General features: G+C 41.4%; 1 protein-coding gene across 1 annotated transcript in view; it reads right to left on the bottom strand.

Moving 5' to 3' along the window:
• The window catches only part of UBR1 (ubiquitin protein ligase E3 component n-recognin 1), a gene marked incomplete at both ends in the record, with an annotated part of 123588 nt that overhangs the window by 7766 nt on the left and 88356 nt on the right, over positions 1 to 27466 (bottom strand). Inside the window, 12 exons of the mRNA XM_080707719.1 lie at positions 1575 to 1652; positions 1843 to 1899; positions 3264 to 3372; positions 5763 to 5896; positions 7539 to 7638; positions 12335 to 12485; positions 13294 to 13361; positions 15975 to 16071; positions 17949 to 18004; positions 21426 to 21574; positions 23277 to 23370; positions 27264 to 27361. Of these exons, the coding sequence (XP_080563845.1) occupies positions 1575 to 1652; positions 1843 to 1899; positions 3264 to 3372; positions 5763 to 5896; positions 7539 to 7638; positions 12335 to 12485; positions 13294 to 13361; positions 15975 to 16071; positions 17949 to 18004; positions 21426 to 21574; positions 23277 to 23370; positions 27264 to 27361 (1191 nt within the window). The remainder of the gene's footprint in view (positions 1 to 1574; positions 1653 to 1842; positions 1900 to 3263; positions 3373 to 5762; positions 5897 to 7538; positions 7639 to 12334; positions 12486 to 13293; positions 13362 to 15974; positions 16072 to 17948; positions 18005 to 21425; positions 21575 to 23276; positions 23371 to 27263; positions 27362 to 27466) is intronic.

Raw genomic sequence — 27466 nt, 5'->3', positions numbered from 1 at the left:
CACCAGAGGACAGGGGGCAAGAGCAATGAAAAGTCACTAGTGGGTAGAGTGTCTGGGGTGATGCAAACCTTTGAACTAGACAGAAGTGGTAGATGTATAATGTAAATACACTAAAAGCCACTGAATTATATACTTTATTATGGTTAGTTGTATATTAGGTGAATTTTACCTCAATTAAAAAAAGATTAAATGCCAGGCGTGGTGGCACACGCTTGTAATCCCCACGCTTGGGAGGTGGAGACAGGAGGATCGTGCAGGTTCAAAGCCAGCTGCACTGGCTTTAAGAGACCCTGTTTCCAAAAATAAAAAAAAGTATAAAATAGGTTTGGGAGTGTAGCCCAGAGGTAGAAGGGCTTCCAGGAACCCCAGTCCCAACAAAACAAAACAAAACAAAACAACAACAAAAAAATCACTTTTCAGAGGATGCTAATATTCACTAGTATTTCTCTCTCTCTTTTTTCTTTGTAGTATTAGGGATTGAACTCAAGAGTATTCTACCTCCGAGCTACACATCTAGCCCTATTTTATTTTTAATTTTTTCTGGTACTGGGAATCTAACCCAGGGGCATTCTATCTCTGAGCTATACCCCCAGCCCTATTTTAATCTTTATTTGGTAACAGGGCCTCACTAAGTTTCTGAGGGGCTCACTAGCTTTCTGAGGCTAGCTATAAACCTGCAATTCTGTCTAAGCCTATTGGTATTAAAAGCACATGCCACTATGCCTAACTTCTCTAATTTTTCTTAAAAAGATAAGTTTGGCCAGGCGTGGTGGTTCATGCTTGTAATCCTAGTATTTGGGAGGCTGAGAGAAGGAGTGCAATTCATAACAGTCTCAGCCTCAGCTACTCAGTGAGGCCGTCCGCATCTTAGCGAGACCTTGTTTCAAAGTAAAGAGTAGCTGGGCATGGTGGCACACGCTTGTAATCCCATTACTTGAGAGGCTGAGACAGGAGGATTGCACAGGTTTGAAGCCAGCCTCAGCTACTTAGTGAGGCTCTCAGCAACTTAGTGAGACTCTGTTTCCAAATAAAATATAAAATAGCTCTGGGAGTACAGCCTGGAGGTAGAAAGTCCCTGGGTTCCACCCCCAGGACTATCAAAAACAAACAAACAAATAAAATAAAGAATAAAAAATAGGGCAGGGGGTGTCTCTTGGAGGTAGAATGCCCCTGGGTTCCATCCCCAGTAAATACCACAAAAAAAAAAAAAAAAAAAAAAAAAAAGTTCGTTGGTGGTAGTATAGACCTCTAGCAAGCTTAGGAAGATTTAAAATATACATAAAAGCTGGGCATGGTGGCACATGCTTGTACTATAAGTACTTGGGAGGCTGATACAGCAGGATTGAAGGTTCTCAGCCAGCCTCAGCTACCCAGTGAGGCCCTCAGTAACTTAGTGGGACCCTGTTTCAAAATAAAAAATAGGGCTGGTGGTGTAGCTCGGAGGTAGAATGCCCTTGGGTTCAATATATAGTTCCAAACATCTATATCTTTATATAGATATATCTATTTTGTATATATTTCTATTACATAAATGTACACCCACAGTCCCCGCCCTCACCACGCTCTCTTCTTACCTGAAGTGAGAAGCTTGATTTAGGAGGCAGCTGTAGTCATCAGGAAGATCTATCAAACTATTTCTTTTTCTAGGGTACCTAAAAATATAATTTGATAGGAAATGTTATTTATGAGTAATTAAGTCCAGATAAAAAACCCATCCAGGTGATATATTTAGAAAGCAGTGCATGGAGTGAGAATGAAGGCCAACTGGAGGGCGTGCTCAGCCAACAACTGCTTTATCCAACACAACCTGTGGACAGGGAAAGGCTCAGGCTCAAGACCCACCTGACCACAACGCTGTTCTGCTTCAGAAAGCCCAGCAAGGCAGGGTCTGCACACCACCTGCAGGGAGAGCGGAGAGGTGAGCACGGCTCAGCCAGCGCGCCGCCATGCCAACCCGCTGACTCTGTCTGCCCTTCTGTGTCTGCCCCTTTCTGCCTGCACCTTCTCTTGGCATTTCCTTACTGTTTCCCTCTCGTATTATTTCCTTTTTAAAAGGTTTTGTTGCTGGGTGTGGTGGCACATGCTTGGGAGGCTGAGACCAGCGGATCGCAGTCTCAGCTACTAGTGAGGCCCTCTGCAACTCAGTGAGGCCCTGTTTCAAAATAAAGAATAAAAAATAGGGCTGGGGTGTAGCTCAGAGGTAGAATATCCCTGGGTTCCATCCCTAATATCACACACACAAAAAAGGTTTTGTCAATTAAGGTCTAATTAGAAAAATAGAAACCATTTAACATACTTAAAACAAGAGAGAATTTAATACTAGGAAGTGGGAATACAAGTGATGGAGGGTGGGGATACAGCTCAGTGGTAGGGTACTTGCCTACCAATCGAGGCCCCGGGTTCAATTCCCGTATTTTCTGAGGATTTACACTTTGGGCTGTGGATGCTGCTTGGTAGTAGAGTGCCTGCAAAGTGGGCACAAGCCCTTGGGTTTGAGCCCCAGCACACCAAAATTAGTAAATAAAATAAATGAGGGCTGATGGAAGGGCTAAGAAGCCAACCTTGAGACAAAAGGGCTGCTCCCCCACCGTCAGGCTGGCGGAGTAACAAAAACAGAACCAGTGTAACACCGGAGGGGACTAGTCACCAGCAGACACTGCCATCTCAGCAGGCCTGTCTGAAGGGGCTGGAGCCAGAGAAGAGCTGCAACCACTGTTATGATGCCCAGCAGGCAGGGGCGGCCGCCTACACACTCCGGCTTCTCTCCTCCTGGCCTCTCGCATCCTGCCGTTGTTTCCTCTGGCTGAACCCAGGCAGCCTGGGAAACACGGCACGCAGGGTCACTCTCCTGCGTTACAGACCAGAGGAGGGTGAGGCAAGCAGGCCAGAGATGGCACAAACTTTTTGTTTCAGATATTCCTGTCTCAGCCTCCTAGGCTGGGATTACCAGCATGCACCACCAAGCCTAGATAAATAATTCTCATTTAATTTTTTTGTTGTGCTGGGGGTTGGACCCAAAGGCATTTTGTCTTCGTGATACACCTCCAACCTGATTTTATTTCTTATTTTGAAACAGCGTCTTTCTAGGTTGAGGAGAGCCTCACTACTTGCCGAGGCTGTCTTTGAACCTGCAATCCTCCTGTCTCAGCCTCCCAAGTATAGGGATTACAAGTGTATGGCACCACGCCTGGCCCTAAATAATTGTAATTTTAAAATTTCAAACTGGATCACAATCTAGCAATGACATTTTACCCCCATAGTACCTCTGGAGCAAGGGCCTTACAGTATCCCAATATTCTTGGAAAAGCAGGAACAAATTTGTGGGTAAAGAGAGATAGCTACATAGTGCACTGTATTCTCCTTCTGCAGAATCTGTAAGAGAATAAAAATACATTTACTATATTAAGCTGCTCAATCTGTAAATAGTTTGCCCACGTTTACCGTCTTTCCTATAATAGTGTGTATGTGGCACACTATGAACTGTGGGTGGCAAATAAGCCATGTGCTCCTTTCAGAACACATTCTGCTGAGTCTCCTCTGATCAGAGGCCCCATCACCAAGCACCATGCTGAGGATACATGGGAAGAATTGCTGTGCACGGAGGCCCAGGTGGTGTGCACCAGCTGCCTCTAGGACCTGCTGCTCTCCCCTTCACAATCAAGTCTTTACTGTATTCAACCATTCCAAGCAAAGCCTTTGCTTTTCTTTCTTTCCCAGCATTCGGGAAGCTGAGATCAGAGGATAGCGGTTCGCGGACAGCCTCAGCTAATTAGTGAGGCCCTCTGCAACTCAGTGAGACCCTGTTTCCAAATAAAGAATAAAAAACAGGGCAGAGGGTGTAGCTCAGAGGTCGAATGCCCCTGGGTTCCACCTTGACTACCTATTGAAAAGAGTTCCCATACTGGTCCCATCCCTCCCTCCTTTCTTCCTTTTTATTGTGGTTCTGGGGGTGAAACCCAGGGGCTTTTCTACCTCTGGGCTATAATCCAAGACCTATTTTATACTTTATTTGGAAACAGGGTCTCACTAAGTTGCTGAGAGCCTCACTAAGTAGAGACCCTCACTAAGAAGCTTAGGCTGGCTTTGAACCTGCACGATCTTCCTGTCTCAGCCTCCCAAGCGCAGGGATTACAAGTGTGCACCACCACTCCCAGCTTCCTTTCTTCCTTTTTTCTTCTCCTCCCCTTCCCCTCCTCCTTTTTTTTTGTGGTACTAGCAATTGAATGCAGGGGCATTCTACGTCCAAGCTCCACCTCCAGCTGTATTTTTTAATTCTTTATTTTGAAACAGGTCTCACTAAATTGAGGAGGGCCTCACTAAGTAGCTGAAGCTGGCTAGAACCTGCGATCCTCCTGTCCAGCCTCCCAAGCGTGGGGATTACAAGCGTGCACCACCATACCTGGTTGCTATTTTTTTTTTTAAATCTGAAACAGGGTCTCACTGAGTTGCTGAGGCTGGCTATGAATCCCCACGAACTGGCCTCTATGCCCAGCTGGCCCTACCACTTTCTTTTTTTCTGGTACCAGGGATTGAACAAGGGCATTTTACCCCTAAGCTACACTCCCAGACCCATTTTTTATTCTTTATTTTGAAACAGGGGTTTACTAAGTTGCGGAGGGCCTCACTAAGTAGCTAAGGATGTCTGAAAACCTGCGATCCTCCTGTCTCAGCCTCCTGAATGCTGGGATTACAAGCGTGCGCCACAACGCCTGGCCTGGCCTTACCTCTTTCTATTCCCATAACCTGCTTTATTTTTCTTCTCATTGGTTATCACCATTTGGCATATTATACATACTTATCTGTTTATTTGGTCTCCTCCCCCTGAAAGGAAAAATTTTATTTTTCTGTGGCACCTACCAGAAAATACGTGTGTGTGTGTGTGTGTGTGTGTGTGTGTGAAGACCAAGCATTTACTTGGTGACATTCTATTTTACATAGAATCCATAACAATGCTTGATCTGCTATACCCTACCAAACAGAATTCAAGATAAAAATGTTGACAGTCAGTAAAGGTGACATTGTCAATTCATTTTGTCAAAATAAAGAATTCTTAAAAATTTTGGTGACTCTTATAAAGATCATACAGCTGTGCTGATTTTTGCCCATACAAAGTCACAAAAAAATCTTCTCTAATTTGGGCTAGACTTCAGGCCAAGAAAACGAACCTTTGCTTCAGTGCACATGTTCGTGGTCTATCGGCCTCTCTCAGCAGCGTTTAATTCATTTGTTTGTGGTACTGGGGGTGGAACCCAGGGGCTTTACTACCTCCGGGCTATACTCCCAGACATTTTTTATACTTTATTTGGAAACAGGGTCTCACTAAGTTGCTGAGAGCCTAAGTGACTGAGGCTGGCTTCGAACCTGTGTGATCCTGTCTCAGTCTCCCAAGCGTGCATTTAATTTTTTAACATAGTCACATGTAGTAAATTCAAATAATAGAGTAAGTATGTAATAGTATGTAATAGTCTTCCAACAGTTCTCTTCCCTGAAGGAAACCAATGTCTCTTGGTTATCAGTTATATACCGCAGGCAGGTATTTATAAACTCAAATACATAAACTACATATAGGTGCAAGGGTAGGTCTTGCAGGTGGGGAGGCACTTGTGGTTTTGTCTTTAATTTTAACTTACACAGCGCAGGAATACACATGTTCAGAGGGAACATGGACAAAAGAGGTGGGAGCAGCGATGAGGCTTTGCTTGTGCTAATCCTATAAGTCCAAAGCCCTCCATGTTCTCCTCGGGTTTCCCTCTCCTACTTACTGGTAAGCAGGTCTTCAGGTGGAGCTACTCCAAGGAAATAATGGAAAAACAGTGCAGCACAGCGAAGGTACGGGGTGATGCCATTCTTCAGCGAGACCCACAGATACCAGCCAGGAAGGTCACACCCCATGCAGCTAGGAGGGATCCCAGAACAAAGAAAAACTGATCAAACCTAGTCAAAGCTCTAGATTTCAAACATCCCCAGGCAAAAACACAAATATTTAAGCCAGGCGTGATGGTGCACACTTGTAATCCTAGTACTTGGGAGGCTGAGACAGGAGGATCACAGGTTTACAGCCAGCCTCAGCTACTTCAGTGAGGCCCTCTGCAACTTTGTGAGATCCTGTTTCAAAATAAAAAATAGCTAGCCAGGCATGGTGGCCCACACTTGTAATCCCAGCATTTGGGAGGCTGAGACTGGAGGATCACGGTTTGCAGTCAGCCTCGGCTACTTAGTGAGGGCCTCTGCAACTTAGTGAGATCCTGTTTCAAAATAAAAAATAAAAGCCAGGCGTGGTGCTGGGCATGCTTGGATTCCCAGCATTCGGGAGGCTAAGACAGGAGGTTTGTGGTTCGCGGATAACCTCAGCTACTGAGTGAGGCCCTCTGCAACTCAGTGAGACCCTGTTTCAAAATAGGGCTGGGGATATACCTCAGAGGTAGAGTGCCCCTGAGTTCTTCCTAATACTGAAAAAAAAAAAAAAAAAGAAAAAGAAAAAAGAAAAGGGGGTTGGGGTATAGCTCAGATGTGGAATGCCCCTGGGTTCAATCCCCAGTAACACAAATACATTTTTAAAATACAAATTATACCCTACTTACGTAACTACATATAAATCACTATTATTTATGTAATTATCATAAGCATAGTCAATAAAAATGTTTAAATACTTCCCCTATTACTCATAGCAGGATTAAAAATTTCTAATCAGTTAAGCACTTCAACTGTATGGATCACTATATAAGGACAACCTATTTGCTGTATTTATTTAAATTCTCAATATTGCCATTTGTTAAAATTCTATCATCTTTTGCTTATGTTCCTAGACAGTTTACAAGAGAAAAGATGTGTTCAACTTTTTTCAGTTTCAAAAGTAAAAAAAGTAGGTAGTGCCGGGCGTGGTGACGCACTTGTGATCCCAACATTCGGGAGGATCAGGGTTCATGGCCAGCCTCAGCTACTTAGTGAGGCCCTCTGCAACTCAGTGAGACCCTGTTTCAAAATAAAGAATAAAAAGTAGGGCAGGGAGTGTAGCTCAGAGGTCGAGTGCCCCTGGGTTCCAAAGTAGGTAGCCATTAGTCCAACCTATTACCTTTTACTTCAAGGTAAAATCATTAAAAAGCTTAGCCTGTAGCAAAGTTACATACTAAAAAGCCTTCAACTGATTTTTAAAAACTGGAATTAAAATGGTTCCAAAGTTTTACAGGCGACTTGGGCGTGGTGGTGCATGGTTGAAATACCAGTACCCGGGGCGCTGAGACTGGAGGATTGCAGGTTTGCACCTAGCCTAAGCTACTTCATGAGGCCCTGTTTCCAAATAAAAAATTAAAAAATAGGGCTGGGGTGTAGACTGGAGGCAGAATGCTCTTGGGTTCAATACCCTAGCACTAACACACACCACGCATGCACACACACGCGCGCGCGCGTGCGCACACACACACACACACACACACACACACACACACACACACACACACAGCTTTAATGCCAATGAACTGAACAAAGACATGGAATTACTGAAATACTGAAGTGCAGTGAACGCACGGACTGCTGCTCACCTGCCTATACACCGTGAAACTTCTGCAAAGAAAGCAGCAGCTGAACGAGCCTCTTCACTGTCTTCTTCAACCTGAGCAAGGGGGCGGCCTGAAAGAGAAACTGCAAGATGAATTTAGGAAGCCGCTATCCAGCCTACACATTATGTCTCAATTTCAGGATTAAAAACCTTTCCTGGAACTGCCAATTTTGCCTTGGCTCTGAATAAGTCATGTTTTCTAACATATTTGATTATATTAAAATGAAGAGCTGGGCGTCAAGGCGCATGCTTGTAATTCCAGCATTCCGGAGGCTGAGACTGGAGAAACGCGGTTTCTGGACAGCCTCAGATACTTAGTGAGGCCCTCCACAATTTACTGAAACCCTGTTTCAAAATAAAGAATAATAAATAGGGCTCGGAGATTAAATGCCCCTGGGTTCCATCTGCAGACCTGCAAAAACAAAACAAAACAAAAAAATGAAGGTAAAAATGCCTATCTTGCAGTCTGCTGCGAGAGGTGATTACAGCATATATGAATAATGCTCTGTGGTTTTACCCTTGATCTTAGCCAAAAGGTCGAGAAATGATATGCTCTGTGATTTAAAAAATGCTTTTGCAGCCGGGCATGGTGGTGCATGCTTGTAATCCCAGCAATTGGGAGGCTGAGACAGGACTGTGCAAGTTTGAAGCCAGCCTCAGCTACTTAGCGAGGCCCTTTGCAACTCAGTGAGACCCTGTTTCAAAATAACAAATAAGATAAAAAAAATAGGGCTGGGGGTGTTGCTCGGAGGTAGAATGTCCCTGGGTTCCATCTCCAGTACTGGGGGGGAAAAATGCTTTTGCTTAGCCAGGAATGATGGTGCATGCCTGTAATCCCAGTACTTGGGAGGTTTACGCTTGAGGATTGCAGATTAACAGCCAGCTTCAGCAATTTAGCAAGGCCCTCTAACCTAGCAAGACCTTGTTTCATATTTAAAAAATAAGGGGCCGGGATGTAGCTCAGTGGCAAGGCACCTGCTTTGGAGGTGTGGTGCTCTGGGTTCGATCCTGAGTTCCAAAAAAGACACACACACAAAAAGAACCCCTTTAAAAAAAGAATAAGCTAAGAACAAATTTAAAAAATAAAACAGGGTTAGGGGTGAGTTTGCTTGTGGCCCTGAATTTGATGCCAGCAAAATAAATAAAGAAAGAAATAAATTAATAAATAAATAAAGACCATTGTTTGTATGGAATTTTGTTTGGAATAAGATGAATTTTATATGCAATGAAATACACAACCCCCCCCAAACTGGAGAGTTCAATCAGAGGTTCAACCAGAGGCATTCTACCTCCATGACCCACCTGCAGCCCTATTTTATTTCTCTCTCCCTTTCTCTCTCCCTTTCTTTCTCTTTCTCTTTCTCTCTCTCTCTCTTTCTCTCTCTCTCTCTTTCTCTTTCTCTCCCCCCTCCCCCCCCTCCTCTTTTTCTTTCTTTTTTGGTGGTACTGGGGTTTCTGGAAACCCTTCTACCTCCGGGCTATACATCAAGACCCATTTTCAATTTTTATTTGGAAACAGGGTCTCTTAAGGCAGCAAGGCTGGCTTCGAACCAGCGCGATCCTCCTGTCTCCACCTCCCAAGCGTGGAGATTACAAGCATGCGCCACCACGTCCGGCTTTTATTCTTTATTTTGAAACAGAGTCTCATTAAGTTGTAGAGGGCCTCACTGAGTAACTGAGGCTGGCCGTGAACCTAAGATCCTTCTGTCTCAGCCTCTCTAATACTGGGATTACAAGTATGCAAGCCACCACGGCCGGCTGGACATGCACAAATACTAAGTGAACGATTTGATTTGACAAATTCATATATATAAGAAGGATTTTTTAAATTAATAAATGATTTTGAGTGGTTGTAGGTTCACAGCAACACTGAACAATAGAGAATTCTTATACAACTGTTTGTCCCCGGCACATGCATATTCTTCCAATACCAACATCCAACACCACAACAGTTCATGTGTTTTAAATGATGCATGGGCCGGTATTGACACATTATTATGACCCAAACTCCACAGTTCACATTAGGGTTCCCTCTCGGGGTTTAGGAAATGTACAACACAAACACCCTCAGCACTGTACGGACTCGTTCACTGCCTGAGGGTTTTCCTGTGGTTCACCTCGTCGTCTCCTCCTCCTTAACCCTGGCAACGACTATTCTTTTTATTGTCTCTATAGTTTGCCTTCTCTAGAGTATCCTATGTTGACTTTTCAGACTGGCTTCTTTTACTGTATGAATCTGTGTTTCCTCTATGTATTTTCATGGCTTGATAGCTCATTTCTTTTTAGCACTGAATCGTATTTCATTGTCTGGATTTGCCAAAATGTATGTATCCACTCACCTACCAAAAGCCATCTTGGATCCCAAATTTTGTTAATTATGAACAAAGCTGCCATAAATATTGTATGCAGATTTTTCTGTGGACATAAATTTTCAATTAATTTATATACATAGCAAGGAGCATAGTTGCTATTTCATATGGTAAGAGTATATTTCATTTTTTAAGAAATTGGCAAGCTTTTTCCAAAGTGACGGAACCATTTTGTACTTCTATAACCAGTAAGTCCCTAGGGCTCCATATACGCACAGAGGATCGGTGTGGTCAAGTGTTTGGAACTTTGGCCATTCTAATAGGTGTGTAGTACCGTAATCCCAGTATCTGGGAGGCTGAGACAGAAGGATTACAGGTTTGAGGACAGTCTCAGCAACTCAGTGAGATTCTCTAGCATATTAGCAAGACCTGTTTCAAAATAGAGTAAAAAACGGTCACCCTGGATTCCATCACCAGTACCAAAAAATAGGGCGGGCTGGGGGTCAAAGGTAGAATACTCCTGGGTTCAGTTCTAGGAAAACACACACACACACACACACACACACACACACACACACACACTGAAATTGGTGAACCAAAGCATAAATACATATGAATTCATGCTATATTTTATTCTAGTACCACTTTAGTTAAGTTTGTACTCTAAATTATCTGAATTTTCAGTATCCCTTTTGGTCATTGTTACCCAGAATCATATTCCATTTTCTATTAAAGACCAGATTCTAAAAGGATAATTATAACTTCATAATATTATATTGCTCATGTACTCAAATAAATATTCACTTCAAAAACATGTGAGCCACATGGATCTAGAAAAGGCTGCTAGATATTTGAAGCTAAAAGAGAGGAATCTGAAACTTAACTGGAGAAGCAGAGAGAAAAAAGCAGGGAAAGGAATGGAACAAGGTATAACCAAAATTAATTACTAAGTAAGAGAGTATGTGGCATATTTTAAAAGGTGAACAAAGCACCATCATTATAGCTGGAGAACTGAGAAGGTTTCATGGCCCGTCTCGGTGGGGCACGGTGACAATGCCAGGACTTGGGAGGTTGGTTTTTTTGGTGGTAGTAGGGATTGAGCCCTGAGCACTCCACCTCTGAGCTATACCCTATCTGACTTTTAGTTTGAAAATGTCTTGCTAGGCTGATGAGTCTCACTGATGAGGCTGTCCTTGAACCTGCAATCCTCAGCATCCCAAGTAGAGGACTGCAGCCCTGCACCACTGCTCCTGGTTTAGGATTACAGGTTTAAGGTCAGCCTCAGCAACACAGGAGACCCTGATTCAATCAATCATTCAATCAATCAGACTAGATAAAATGCCCCTGGATCCCCTGTAATCTCCCTGTCTTCTCTTCCCCCAGAATAGTTTCAAAGATAAGCTTGACAAAAAGCTGAAAGGACTCTAGAAGGGATGTCTTGGAGAGACCTTGAGAGTGAGGAATTTGAAAAAAGAAAGTCCAAATGAGTTCCCTGAATATCTGCAGGGCAAATGACAATCAAGTGGTTTCAGTTCTTTATCCCTATCACACTCATTCTACTTCTCTCTGCTTAAATGGCATATGTAAAGAAACAAATGATTGATCATTGACAAAAGACACAACCTAGAATCTTTACTGGGATGGGGTACTGGGGGTCGAACCTGGGGACATTCTACATTCTAAGCTGCACCCCCAAGCCTTTTCACTTTTTATTTATTATTAAAAAAAATTTTTTTTGCGGTACTGGGGATGGAACCCAGGGACTTTCTAGCTCTGAGCTACACCCCCATGCCTTTTCACTTTTTTTTCCTGGTGTTACTAAGGGTGGAACCCAGGGGCTTTCTACCTCCAGGCTATACTCCCAGACCTATTTTTATTTTATTTGGAAACAGGGTCTCACTAAGTTGCTGAGAGCCTCACTAAGTAGCTGAGGCTGGCTTCAAACCTGTGTGATTCTCCTGTCTCAGCCTCCCAAATGTTGGGATTACAAGCGTGCGCCACCACAACCGGCTCCACTTTTATTTTTATGTATTATAATTTTTTTGTAGTACTGGGCATGGAACCCAGGGGCATTCTACCTCTGAGCTCTACCCCAAGCCCTATTTTTTAAATTCTCTATTTTGAAACAGGATCTCACTGAGTTACAAAGGGCCTAAGTAGCTGATGCTGCCTGCGAACCGTGATCCTCCTGTCTCAGCCTCCCAAATGTTGGGATTACAAGCGTGTGCCACCATGCCCAGCTTCACTTTTATTTTGAAATAGGGTCTTGGTAAATTGCTGAGGCTGTGTTTGAACTTGCAATCCTCCTGTTGTAGCCTCCCAAGTACTGGGATTATAGGCATGTACCACTATGCCCAGCCCAACCTAGAATTTAGAAACGTGTAATATGATCAATCACAAGCATAACCGGTCTTGCCAATAAAGCATAGGCAAATGTTATTTACACTCAATTTGCAGGTGGAAGCTTTACCTGTGTCTATGGTAAGAAGTATCTGAAGCATGTGTGCCATGGTGACCAAATGGAAGAGATAGAGGTGGTTATAGGAAGCGCTAACTGATGAAGGTTGCAGATCAACAGTGTCATCCCAGTACAAGGACGGGAACGCTAACACAGCACCTACCTGGGAGAGAGAAATGGCCATCAATGTGGGGGACAAAGACCAGTGCAGATCAATCTCATAACTAAACGTAAAGGCACAACATGCGGCACTGTTTCTGCATTTTTAAAATAACCACCATATTCTTCATAGTTATTCAACAGAATATATCAGAATATAATGTACCATAAACGGAGGACAAATGTCATCACTAATCAGGTTATCCCTTTTTTGCTAGGTCTAGGTAGTGGCCCTCAACTGTATGTTTCATCAGATGATTCAGCTATACGATCCCTTGGGGAGCTGTTTAATGGACACTGACACGCCAGTCCAAGCGGCCCAGACCCTCGGGAGGTAGGGCTTTGTTACCACCACTTGCTTCCACCTTCCCCAGGAGACCCCAAGAGAGTATGGGTTCACAACCACCAAGTGAAGGTCCACACAATGGGTGGTGCTGGCTAATCTCTGATTCACAAACTCCCCGCTCCCCAAACTTACAGTCCACCTGCGATGGTGTGTTGGGGAAGACTAGATGCACCTATGGCCTTGTTCCTATCACAGAACGACGAATGATCTTAAATAGAGCACATTACTATTCATTGCTTAGAACATAAGAAAAGGGGGAAGGGAGGGTGCATATATACAGTTAGGAAAAGTTTAATTTATAATTTTGAACTGAGCATAATTTGAATGAGGCAAATATATAAAATTATAAACTTGATTTTTTTTTTTTTTACAAGCACTTGCCTAGCATGTGTGAAACTCTGGGTTTAAATCTCAGTACTGCAAACATATAATAATAAAAAAATTAAAAAATTTATCAAACACTTACCAAAACATGAAATAGATCTATAGACAGAAGGCATGGTGTATCTTCTGATTTTAAGTTAGGAAGGACAACTAAGACAAACAAGAAGTTAATGTAATTCAGTAAGACAGCAATGTAATTTTATTTAATAAAGTGCAAGCTAGGAGCATCTAAAATGAAAATATAATAGAGTTATAAAGTACAGAAATCAGCACATCATACCTTTAAGAGATGAGAACTATAATAAAAAATAGAGCTAAAAGATAAATGGAATAAAAATGCCTGGGATACATTTTTTCACTAGTGTTAGGGTTGAACCCAGGAGCATTCTGCATTCTATCTCTGAGCTTCAAACTTGGCCCTTTTTATTTTTTGTTGGAAATAAGGTCTTGCTAGATTGCTTAAGAGTTATGGGGCGGTGGGGAGTTACTGGGGATTGAACCCAGGGGAGTTCTGTCTCCGAGCTACACCCCAGCCATATATATATATATATATATATATATTTGAACCTGTGTAATCCTCCTATCTCAGCCTCCCAAACGCTGGGATTACAAGCTGGTGCCACCGCTCCCGGCTATTCAGGTATTTTAAAGCCAGAAAGTTTATTCCTAACTATATTAGCAACCCTTTTATTTTCCTATAGCAAAATAGAGTAGCTTCTTTACTTTGAAAATCTGTTTTAGCAGGGTTAATTTAGCTCCTATTAAGCCTTAAAAACTTCTTGGAGAGCTCTTCTTGAATATCTTTCTGGCTACTGTGATGTTATATATATATATATATATATATATATATATATATATATATATATATATATATATATATGGTTTTTTTTTTTTTTTTTTTTTTTTTTGCAGTACTGGGGGATGGAACCCAGGGGTCATTCTACCTCTGAGCTACAGCCACAGTACTATTTTTCTTTCTTTCTTTCTTTCTTTCTTTCTTTCTTTCTTTCTTTCTTTCTTTCTTTCTTTCTTTTTGTTATTGGGGGTGAGACAGGAAGACTGTGCAGGTTCAAAGCCAGCCTCAGCTACTTAGTGAGGCTCTCAGCAACTTAGTGAGAGACTGTTTCCAAATAAAATATAAAATTCTGGGAATATATCTCAGAAGTAGAAAAGCCCCTGGGTTCCACCCCCAATACCACACAAAACAAAACAAAACAAAACAACCTTTCAAGTGTGTGGCTAAGGGAACAGGTTCAATTTTAGATTCCTAATAAGACAAGTTAATACAGAAAATAGCTGAAAGTTAATTTGAAAATATAAAAGCTAAGAAAGGTGAAATTCTAATTAAAGTTGGGTGGCAGCCTTGATGATTACGGAATCTCTGTAACATCACAGTAGCCAGAAAGATATTCAAGAAGAGCTCTCCAAGAAGTTTTTAAGGCTTAATAGGAGCTAAATTAACCCTGCTAAAACAGATTTTCAAAGTAAAGAAGCTACTCTATTTTGCTATAGGAAAATAAAAGGGTTGCTAATATAGTTAGGAATAAACTTTCTGGCTTTAAAATACCTGAATAGCCGGGAGCGGTGGCACCAGCTTGTAATCCCAGCGTTTGGGAGGCTGAGATAGGAGGATTACACAGGTTCAAAGCCAGCCTCAGGTACTTAGTGAGGTTTTTTGCAACTTAGTGAGACCCTGTTTGAAAATCAAGAATAAAAAAGAGGGACTGGGAGTGTAGCTCGGAGGTTGGTTCCATCCCCAGTACCGCAAAACAAAACAAAACAAAACAAAACAAAAAACCTGAATAATTGTTTGGTAGAAATATATATTGGAAAAGTAAGTTGGAACACCCAAACACCCAATGTATGACATTTTGGATTTATGGATAAATCGATTTACAAATAGCCCTTTTTAAGGCTGACCTATTTGGGTGCAGAAAAGATCTTGTAGTAGATTTCAAATGCCTAAAAGGAAATGCAGATCACCAAAAAGAAAGCAAACTCACTCGACTGCCAACGTAACTTCCCCTTTTTATTTTTATGTGAGGATGCCATATAAACTCTTAGTAAATGTCTAGCACATTAAAATGCAAGAAAGCCATCAAGAAACACTAACAGGCTGACCCTCAAACAAAAGGGTACAGGCCGGCATTCTGCATTGCCACACTGCACGTCTCTATTATTTTACATGCCTTGGACACACTCAAATTAGAATATTTACAAATGACCTACTGAAGTCATGTCTCCCTTTCTGACTAGATCAGGGTGCAAGAGAATTAGTGGTTGTGGATAGTGGTTAAATAATCTAGATGGGCAAAAGGAATACAAACCAAAAATGTTTGAAAATATCTAATTTTTAAAATAAGATTGAGCCAGGTGTGGTGGCGCACGCTTGTAATCCCCGCGCTTGGGAGGCGGAGACAGGAGGATCGTGCAGGTTCAAAACCAGCCGCACTGGCTTAAGAGACCCTGTTTCCAAATTAAAAAGTATAAAAATAGGTCTGGGAGTGTAGCCCAGAGATAGGAGAGCTTACAGGAACCGCAGTACCACCAAAAAATAAATAAATAAATAAATAAAATAAGATTGAAAGTATTATAGAGGCAGCTCTGTATTTTACTCATTTATTTTTGGTAAGCCTGCTGTAGGCAGTTTATTAGTGAGTACTCAAAATAAGTACAATATGTTGTTTCCTACAAAAAATACATTGCTTGAAATGCAGGAGAAAATACATGTAACTAATAACATGGTAATTCAGAAGACTCTACCTGATAAGAGACGAATCAGATGTTTCTGTATCAGGACCTGAGGACAGGTAATCCTCTGTGCAAGTGCAAACTGCATTAGTGCTTTCAGACCATTGTGCTAGATTATAAGAGATGGGAGACAAAATGACAAGGAAAGATGACTAACATATACTTTACATTCTTTTTATTTTCCAGTACTGGGGATGGAACCCAGGGACATTCTACCTCTGAGCTACACCCCCAGCCCTATTTTTAATTCTTTATTTGGAAATAAGGTCTCACTAAGCTGCAGAGGGCCTCACTAAGTAGCTGGGGCTGGCTGAAAACCTGAGATCCTCGTCTTAGCCTCCCATGTACTGGAATTACAAACGTGTGCCACCACACCCAGCTTACAATATTCTTTTTTCTTTTTTTGGTGGTACTGGGGTTCCTGGAAACCCTTCTACCTCCGGGCTACACTCCCAGACCTATTTTATACTTTTTAAATTTGGAAACAGGGTCTCTTAAGTAGCTTCGAACCTGCGCAATCCTCCTGTCTCCAGCTCCCAAGTGCGGGGATTACAAGTGTGCGCCACCACACCCTGTGTTACAATATTCTTATTACCTGCAAACATTTTTATAATTTTATCCTAAAATTGTAAGATTTTTCCATGTCAAAGTAGTATTAAAACTATGATCATTTTAGTTTAAGTAAGTACTAATTTTTGTAGAGTCAATTTCTTAAAAGTCTGGCCTAAGCCGGGCGTGGTGGTGCATGCTCATAATCCCTGCATTTGGCTAGCCCAATTTATTCTACTTAAAGACGGTGCAAATGTATTTTTAGAAATTCTAAAATGATGGTAAGAAAACCACTGAACCACCAAAACCTAATTTCTGCTTCCCAAAAAGCAGGATGGGGAACTAGAGAAGCACACTGTGGATTACAATTCTCCTGTGCCTGCGTCAGGAAAACAAGGTAGAAATGGTTAGAAGAGTAATGGTCTAGGGAATCCTCAGCTGCCCGCTTTGTCCTCAGAGAGCTACTAAGCACACTTTTGATGACTACTTCTCAGGGTTGCCTTTGTTCTGAGGCTTAGGCCTAAGGTGTGAGTATAAGCCTGGGCAGTGTCAGGATCTGCCCATTAAGAAGTCCGGAGTAGTTTTATTCTTGAATAGAGTGTGATGATTTGCCTACAGCTAAGTCAGCATTAATATTCAATGTGATATGATGGTGGAAAAATTATTGAGAGAAAAAAATACAGGAGATGCCAGGTTTCTGAAGTGGCAATGAAAGAGAAGGGGAGGAAAAGGAATAAAGTATCACCTGAAATCTGTGAAACACATTTACCCACTGAGAGGGAGTAAACTCTTCAGAGTGTACGACCCTGGGATAAGGCTTCCTATGAGGCTGAAGCTTTGCTTTTTTCCTTATAGTAGTCTGTTCTTAACAGAAAAAAAATAAAATAAAAAGCCGGGCGTGGTGGCGCACACTGTAGTAGTTGGGAGGCTGAGACAGGAGGATCAAGGTTCACCAACAGGTTCAGCAACTTGTGAAGCCCTCTGTAACTTAGACTCTGTTTCAAAATAAAGAATATAAAATGGGGCTGGGGGTATAGCTCAGAGGTAGAATGCCCTAGGGTTCCATCCCCAGTACTGCAAAAGGAAGGAAGGAAGGAAGGAAGGAAGGAAGGAAGGAAGGAAGGAAGGAAGGAAGGAAGAAAGAGATTTTATTGAAATTATATTAATAGAGCCAGGCGTGGTGGCGCACGCTTGTAATCCCAGCATTCGGGAGACTGAGACCAGAGGATCGTGGTTCGCGTACAGCCTCAGCTACTTAGTGAGGCCCTCTGCAACCCAGTGAGACCTGATTTCAAAATAAAGAATAAAAAATAGGGCAGGGGCTGTAGCTCAGAGGTAGAATGCCCCTGGGTTCCATCCCCAGACCCAGAAAAAACAATTATATTAATAAAAAAAAGCATCCTGTGAGCTAAACGGATCTTGCTGGTCTATACATACCTGTCTATTTTGAAGAGCTCCAAACAGAGGTTTTCCTTCATCTCCCAATAGGTTTTCTTAAAAATTAAGAAATAATTAACTCAGAATACTGCTGCAATTATAAATTATAATTTTGTTTCTATTAGCTATTCTACGTGTGTATGTGTATATTTCCAGTACTGACAATGAAATCTAGGGGTATTCTTCCTCCGAGCTACACCCCCAGCCCTATTTGATTCTTTATTTTGAAACAAGGTCTAAGTTGCAGAGGGCCTTACTAGGTCTAAGTAGCTGAGGCTGGCTTCCAACACATATTCTCCTGTCTCAGCCTCCCGAATGCTGGGATTACAAGTGCACGCCACCACAACTGGCTTCGTAATTACAATTTGATCAGATAATTAACACCTTTCTTCTTCAATGTTTAAATCTATGTTGTATTTTTCCAGGTTTTAGTTTTTTTTCTTTGTTACTGGGGATAGAACCCAGGGCATTCTAACTCCGAGCTACATCCCCCAGCCCAATTTTTAATTCTTTATTCTGAAATAGGGTCTCACTGAGTTGCAAAGGGCTTCACCAAGTAGCTGAGGCTGTCCTTGAACTGCTACCTTCCTGTCTCAGCCTCCCAAATGCTGGGATTACAAGCGTGCCCAGCTCTGAAAAATATGTTTTGGAAAAAAGACAACAATCTGGTTTGGGTTTGCTTTTAACATCTTTTTTGGAATGGGGGAATAGTTCAGTGGGAGAGCACTTGCCTATCATGTGTAAGGCATTGGGTTCAAAACCCGACACTAATTGACATCTCTCTCTCTTTTTTCTTTTGGTGGTACTGGGATGGAACACTTCTACCTCCAGGCTACACTCCCAGACCTAATATATATATATATATATAAAATTTTTGGTGGTACTGGGGTTCCTGGAAACCCTTCTACTTCTGGGCTACACTCCCAAACCTATATTTTTATATTTTTATTTTTATTTGGAAACAGGGTGTCTTAAGCCAGCTAAGGCTGGCTTCGAACCTGCCCGATCCTCCTGTCTCCGCCTCCCAAGCAGGGGGATTACAAGTGTGCGCCGTGCCCAAGTGGCATCTCTCCTTTTTTTTTTACAAAGATTTGTTTTCTATCATTATCATTTGTGATATTGGAGATTGAAGCCAGGGGCATTCTACTTTTGAGCTACACATCCAGTCCTATTTTATTTTTTATTTTCAAATAGGGTATCACTAAGTTTCAGAGGGCCTCACCAAACTGCTGAGGCTAGCTGAAAACCTGTGATCCTCCTGTCTCAGCTGTCCAAGTGCTGGGATTACAAGCATGGGTTACCATGCCTGGCTTTCCAAAGATTTTTAAAAAGTAAGTTTTAAGCTGGGAGAGGTGGCACACACTTGTAATCCTACTACTATTTGGGAGGCTGAGACAGGAAAACCAGATTTGAGTACAGCCTCAGCAAGTAGTGAGACTCCCATCAACCTAGTAAGACCCTCTCTCCAAATAAAAATAAACTAGGGCTGAGAGTATAGATCAGAGGTAAAATGCCTCTAGGTTCACTCTCCAGTGCCACAAAAAAAGGAATTTTTATATACAATCATAATCTGTATTCCTGTATTTATTCATTTGTTCATTCGTACTAGGGATTAAATTCAGGGCCATTCTATCTCAGAGATACACCTCACTCCTATTTTATTTTTTATTTTGAAATAGGGTCTCACTAAGTTGTGGAAGACCTAAGTTGCTGAGGCTGGCTATAAATCTTTGATCCTCCTGTCTCAGCCTCCCAAATCCTGAGATTATACAGGTGTGTATTTGGGAGGCTGAGATAGGAGGATCATGGTTCTCGGACAGTCTCAGCTATTTGTGAAGCCCTTTGCAATACAGTGAGACCTTATTTCAAAATAAAGAATAAAAAATGAGGCTGAGGCTGGGCAGGGTGGCGCACGCTTGTAATCCCCATGCTTGGGAGGCTGAGACAGGAGGATTGCACGGGTTCAAAGCCAGCCTCAGCTACTTAGTGAGACCCTGTTTCCAAATAAGTATAAAACAGGTCTGGGAGTGTAGCCTGGAGGTAGAAAAGCCCCTGGGTTCCACCCCCAGGACCACAAAAAACAAAACAAAAAACAAAAAAGATAAAAAGAACAAATAGTCTTGGGAATTTGAGTTCTTCAAAACCATCACCTTCCAGTGTCATAAATCTGCCACCTTTTAACTTCAGTGTGCTTCATTTAAAGTATTTTTAAGCCAGGCACTTTAATTCTAGTACTTGGGAGGCTGACTCAGGAGGACCTCAGGTTCAAAGCCAGCCTCAGCAACTTAGGGAGGCTCTTAGCAACCTTAGTGAGACCCAGTTTCCAAGTAAGATACATAATCAGGCTGGGGACGTAGCTTTGAGGTAAAATGCCTCCAGGTTCAGTCCCCAGTACCAAAAATAAATAAATAAATAAATAAAAATAAAAATAAAAAAAGAAATTAACTTATATTGCTTACGACCACTATAGTGGTTAAAAAGAGATCAATATAACCGGGCGTGGTGGTGCACGCTTGTAATCTCCGCGCTTGGGAGGTAGAGACAGGAGGATCGCGCAGGTTCGAAGCCAGCCGTGCACGCTGGCTTAGGAGACCCTGTTTCCAAAATAAATATGTAAAAAATACAAACTCTCAGGCCCAATGGCATCAGGCCACACCAGGCCACATTAATATAATGAAATGTCAGTAGTCCTGAAAAAAGTCAAACTATTACTCTAAGCCATCAGAATTTTTTTTTTTTGCAGGTCTGGGGATGGAACTCAGGGGCATTTGACCTCCAAGCTATACCCCCTGCCCAATTTTTTATTCTTTGATTTGAAACCGGGTCTCACTGAGTTGCAGAGGGCCTCACTAAGTAGCTGAGGCTGTCCGCAAACCACGATCCTCCGGTCTCAGCCTCCCAAATGCTGGGATTACAAGCGTGCGCCACCACACCCGGCTAGAAAACAATAATTTTTAGGCAATTATTATTAATGATTTCATTGAAACCTCCAATTCAATTTCCTTCCTCTCTTCTTTTCCCTTCCCCTCTCCACCCTCCCTTTTCCTCCAAATGGGGAATGAATCCCAAGGGTGCTTTACCACTGAGCTATATACATCCCCAGCACTTTTTTTCTTATTTTTTGTGGTACTGGGGATGGAACCCAGGGGCATTCTATCTCCAAGCTACTCCCCCAGCCCTATTATTCATTATTTTGAAACAGGGTCTCACTAAGTTGCAGAGAGCCTCAGTAAGTAGCTGAGGCTGGCTGCGAACCTGCAATCGTCTTGTCTCAGCCTCCCAGGTACTGGGATTACAAGTGTGCACCACCACGCCTGGCTCTTATTTTTGCTTTGAGACAGGGTCTTGTTAAGTTGCCCAAGCTGGCCTCAAACTTGAGATCCTACTGCCTCAGCACCCCCCACCACCCCCAGTACTGGGCTCATCTGCGTGTGCTACCTTGCCTGGCTTCAAAATCAATTTTCTTACAGGCTTTACCAATTGCCTGGATGGTGAAGGCACACGTGCTCCAGGTCATCATGGGGACTCGAGGGTCTGTTTCATCAGGAGGCACTTTCAGTCCAATTCTATAAATTGTTGTAGCAAAGAGAATGACCATTTCCTTGATACTATTGGAATACTTGATCCTAAAATAAAACAAGAAAAACTTATAGAATAATTTGGTAAAAAGGACTACTTCCTTGGAAGTTTCATTAGGTATTGAAACACTGGAGACAATTTAACTTTTTGACTTAAGTAAACTACTCTTTGTCAAATCAGAGGTTAGGACCTCTATAGATTTATTCAGTAAGAAAAAAATAGGAAAAGTAGAACTGTATCTCCCAAATGTAGAAAAATATTTTTTACAAAACAGTAATGACCGGTATAACTTTATCATAAAAAATGGAATAAATCGATCACAGCTGAGCCGGGCGTGATGGTGCAGTCTCATAATCCCAGAATTCGGGAGGCTGAGATCACAGGATGATGGTTCATGAACAGCCTCAGCTATTTAGTGAGGCTCTCCCTGTTTCAAAATATAGAATAAAAAATAGGGCTGGGGGTGTAGCTTGGCAGTTGAATGTCCCTGGATTCCACCCCCAAACCTGCAAAAAAAAAAAAAAAAAGAAAGAAAGAAAGAAAGAAAGAAAGAAAGAAAGAAAGAAAGAAAGAAAGAAGAACATAGCTGGAAAGGTTCATGTCCAAATTAAAGGACAGGTTAGACAGAGAAGAATTAATTTAAGAGAAAACAGATCTGACCTAACACATTTTGGTGTTTAGAAAAGGGATCAACAAATACTTTTGTGCTGATGAGCACGTTTGTGTTTACGTTTTGTGCCCCTGTGACAGAAAGCATTATGTACCCTGAGGGATAATTGTAATAAGTATTTTCAGTAGCAATGGGACAGATAATATAAACAAAGATTACAACCAGAAAAAATAGTGATATTCATGAAATAATACCTAATTTGGGCACAGTATTGTTTTTCAAAGTGTTGTCACATATCTTTTTAATAACTTTATTAGCTAGGTTAGGAGACCATTGCCTCAATTTTACATACAGGAAACTAATTGGGTGTGTTAAGGGGTGATCTGAGACTTTTCAGAAAGTCACAGCGAAAGTGATTTTTTAAGTGAGAGCTCTTAAATTCTGGTTCTTGTATGGCTTGACCACATAGAACTGGCATTTTGTTGTTGTTACTTGTCAAAATGGTTATGTAGAGACATGATCCACTCTAATATATATTACTTTGGTATCTCAAAATACTTAATTTTACTAATACAAATAAAATTTCAGGGAGAAAGAAGCCGGGTGTGGTGGCACATGCTTGTAATCCCAGGATTCAGGAGGCTAAAACTAGAGGATCACGGTTTGCGTACAGCCTGTTACTTAGTGAGGCCCTCTCCAACTCAGTGAGACCCTGTTTCAAAATAAAGAATAAAAAATTGGGCAGGGGGTGTAGCTCAGAGGTCAAATGCCTCTGGGTTTCATCCCCAGACCCGGAAAACAAAAAACAAAAAACAAAAAACAAAACAAAAAAAAACTTCAGGGAGAAAGAAAGAAAAAGAAAAAAAAAAAGATAAAGAAGGAAGGAAAGAAAACACTTACAAACTTTTTTTTTTGGTGATACTGGGGATTGAACCCAGGGGCATTCTACCTCTGAGCTACACTTCCAGCCTCTTTTTATTTCTTATTTTGAAGCAGGATCTCACTAAGTTGCAGAGGGCCTAAGTTGTTAAGGCTGGCTTCAAATCTTCAAATCATGTCAGAGCCTCCCAAATAACAGGATTATAAGTGTGGGCAACCATACCCACGTGCAAACTTCTTTTATCCTTTTAGATACTTACGAAGACTGAACTCCAAAACTCAAGATGGAATGAAACTCAAAAGTGGAATCTCCCATTCCTTGATTAAACAAGACAGGAATCATTGGGTTTTCACCTTATAAATTAAAATAAAAAAAGAAAACTCATGATTTAGTTGGCAATCATTTTTCTACCAGTTTACAGTAATACATGATCATTTTAGAAAACCTAGAAGATATTGCTGGGCGTGGTGGCACACGGTTGTAATCCCTGCACTTGGGAGGCTGAGACAGGAGGATTGCGCAGGTTCAAAGTAGCCTCAGCTACTTAGTGAGACCCTGTTTCCAAAAGAATAAAATAAAATAAAATAGGTCTGGGAGTATAGCCTGGAGGAAGAAAGCCTCTGGGTTCCACCCCCAGTACCACCAAAAAAAAAAAAAAAAAAAAAAAACCAACCCTAGAAGATCTTAATAAGCAGTAAACAATCCCCTTTTCCACCCAGACCACCACAGATAAACAGTTAACATTTGGGTGGAAACAGTCTTTTCTCCATATAAATGTTACACCTACAGGTTTACTTATTTATTTAGTGTGTGTTCCTTACTTGGGATTGAACCCAGAGGCATTCTACCTCCAAACTACACTCCCAGCCTGATTTTATTTCTTAATTTGCAACAAGGTCTAGCTAGGTTGCCGAGAACCTAATTAAGTTGCTGAGGCTGGCTTAGACCCTGTGATTCTCCTGTCTTAGCCTCTAAAGTAGATTACAGGTGTGTGTCACATCTGGCCTCAGTGAATTTCTCAAATCTATAAATGTGTATTTTTGCATCAAATGGGGGAAGTTTTCCCTCAAATATTTCTTTCTGTACTTTTTACCTTTGGGGACTTCAATAAACTGTTGGATTAAGAAAAAACAAAAACAAGCAAACAAAGCCTGTCCCATAGGTCCTTATGACTCTCTTTTCTTTTCCTTTTTTTGTACTGTGGATTGAATCCAGGGGCATTCTACCTCTGAGCTACACCCACAGCTCTATTTTTTATTCTTTGCTTTGAAACAGGGTCCCACTGAGTTGTGGAAGGCCTAAGTAGCTGAGGCTGGTCACAAACCCGCAATCCTCCGGTCTCAGTCTCCCAAGTACTGAGATTCCAAACGTCCATCTCTTTTCTATCTCTTCTTTAGATTGGATAATTTCCATTGACCTAATTCCAAAATCATCAACACCTCTTCATCTCCATTCTATTACTGGACCCACCTTCTTAATTTTTTTCATATAGTATTTTTAAAAATTATATTATAGGCCACACTTGAAGAAAATGGTTTCTATCTTTCTGCTAAGTCCTCTTTCTACTCATGACAAGGATGTTCACATTTACCTTATTGTTTCAGCTATGTAACTGACTATAATTTTTTTCCTTATAAATTTAACACTTATATTTCAGAATGGCATTTGGTAAGTTGGTCAGATTTTTCTGGTTCTTTACATGTCAAGTAATTCTGGGTTGTATCTTGGGTCTTGCTGTATGTCTGTGGATAGAACCTATGACCCTGTGCATTCTAGGCAAGCCCTCTACTATTGGGCTACATTCCCAGCCATATCTTAAAACACACACACACACACACGCGCGCGCGCGCGCGCGTGTGTGTGTGTGTATATGCACAAATGTACATACACTCATACATATAAATACACAGATTATATATATGTATCTATTTATGTATACAGATACATATGTATATGTGTGTATATATAATATGAGGTCTCATTAAGTTGCTTGGACATGCATACATATGTGTGTGTGTGTGTGTGTGTGTGTGTGTATATATATATATATATATATATATATATATATATAGTTTTATTTTTTTTGAGGGTCTGGAAGTGGAACCCATGGGCATTCAACCTCTGAGCTAAACCCCCTGCCCTATTTTTTATTCTTTATTTTGAAACGGTCTCACTGAGTTGCAAAGGGCCTCAGTAAATAGTGGCTAGGGCTGTCAGTGACCCGTGATCCTCCAGTCTTAGCCTCTTGAATGCTGGGTATACAAGCATGCACCACCATGCCCGGCTTTATTGTTTTGTTTTGTTTTTATTGCAGTACTGGGGATTGAACCCAGGGCACTCCACCTCTGAGTTACATCCCCAGCCCTATTTTTTTTTTTTTTTTTTGGGTGGTACTGAAGATGGAACCCAGGGGCATTCTACCTCCACCCAACACCCCCTGCCCTATTTTTTTATTCTTTACTTTGAAATAGGGTTTCACTAAGTTGCAGAGGACCTCACTAAGTAGCTGAGGCTGACTGGGAACCTGAGATCCTCCTGTCAAGTGTGTGCCACCATGCCTGGCTTGCATGTAAGTTTCTGAAACAGGGCCTTGCTAAGTTGCTAAGGCTTTGAGCCTGTGATCCCGTTGTTTCAGCCTCCCAAGTACTCCAAGTATTTGCTATGCTTCTCTGGACCTGTTCTGCTTGTGTACAGGTCAGAGGTAAGCCTAGGACTTGTGTTGCTTTCCTGTCTCTCCTCTCTGGATTACTGCCACAGGCCCATGTCCCTCAGTTTTAGTCTCCCATGATGTCATGCTAATCTCAGTATTGGGGGCTGCTGTTGAGGTAAAGCTGTTAAGCAAAAGAAACAAAAACAAAAAAACAAAACAAAACCCAAGGATTCATCTTGCATTCTCTGGAATCCAGGGGTCCCTTTTCCCATTTTCTCTGGCCAAAAAGACTGGTTTTCTCTTGGCATTTTAGGTGTCAATGTGCCACCAAGGAAGTATAGCTCCGTGATTGGTAAAAGGAGAAATAAATAAAATAGGAATTCCCTTTATTCTGTCCAGCTCTGAGGGGTGTCTCAGGCTGGTCTTGCCTGGTTGTGTTTTGGTTTTTGGTTTGTTTTTGGTATTGGTGGTGGTAGAGGAGGTGCATGCTCAAGTCTGCTCCACAGGTCTGAGTTAGGCTGTTCTTTGGTCAAAGTTGAGGGATAGAGGAGGAGAAAAGTTCTAAGCAATTTACTGTCTATAATAACCATTCTTCAGATTTTGACTTTTCCCCCAATCTGCCTACTATTATTTAATTTTCAGAGTTTTTAATTCTGTGAAAGTGTTTATTAAAATTTATTTAAAATAAGCCAGGCATGGTGTCACACACTTGTAATCCCAGCATCTGGGCGGCTAAGACATGAGAATTGCAGTTCATGGATAGCCTCAGCTACTTAGGCCCTTTGCAACTCAGTGAGACCCTGTTTCAAAATAAAGAATAAAAAAATAGGGCTGGTGGTGTAGCTCAGAGGTAGAATGCCCCTGGGTTCTATCCCCATTACTTTACACACACACACACACACACACACACACACACACACACACACACACACACGAAATAGATTTTGAGATTTTTTATGAAATGTCTTTTAAAAGAAAATCTACTGCTAGCCTTGTGTGGTGCTGTATGGTTGTAATTCCAGTGCTTAAGAGGTTGAGACAAGAGCATCACAGATTTGAGTTCAGTCTCAGCAACTCAATGAGAACCATAGCAACTTAGCAAGACCCTGTTTCAAATCATAAATAAATAAATAAATAAATAAATAAATGGGGTTGAAGGTAAAGCTCAAGGGTAGAATGCCTCTGAGTTCCATCCCCAGTACCACAAAAATAAATAAAATAAAATAAAATAATAAAAATCTACTACTGAGCTGGGGGTATAGCTCAGTGATAGAGTGCTGGCCTAGCATGCATGAGGCACTGGTTCAATCCTCAACATGCAAAATAAACAATTAGCACACCAATTTTTCACCTTATTAATTTAGAAACTTTCTATTACTGTACTCAGAACAATCCCACTTTGCACATCCTCATTTTAGGGCTAGGAGCTATATTCTGGGTGTGGCTTTTGCATAATCCATTGATTTGGATCTGTATTGTATTCATCATCATCATCATTATCATCATCATCATCATCATTATTGTTATTTTTATTTTTTAAAAAACAAAAAATTTGATACAATTTTCACAAAACTAACACAAAAATTTTAAGCAAACCTTTAGAATGTTTCATATTATAACCTGATATTCTGGCCAAAATAGTCTGTATCCACCGTGCCAATGTCAAAAGTTGAGCAAGAGCTTCTGCATTCTCACTGGAAAAAAAAAAAGACTTTTAAAAATTGTTAAATCCATTGGTACAAATTCAGTCTGAAAAGCCAAACCTGTACTTAAAAAAAAAAAGCCTATATAAAAATGTC

This window comes from Muscardinus avellanarius (assembly GCF_963383645.1).
Source record: "Muscardinus avellanarius genome assembly, chromosome: 12".
NCBI lineage: Eukaryota > Metazoa > Chordata > Mammalia > Rodentia > Gliridae > Muscardinus > Muscardinus avellanarius.
The sequence above is the reverse complement of the archived record's forward strand: the minus strand, read 5'-3'. Positions and strand labels throughout refer to the sequence as shown.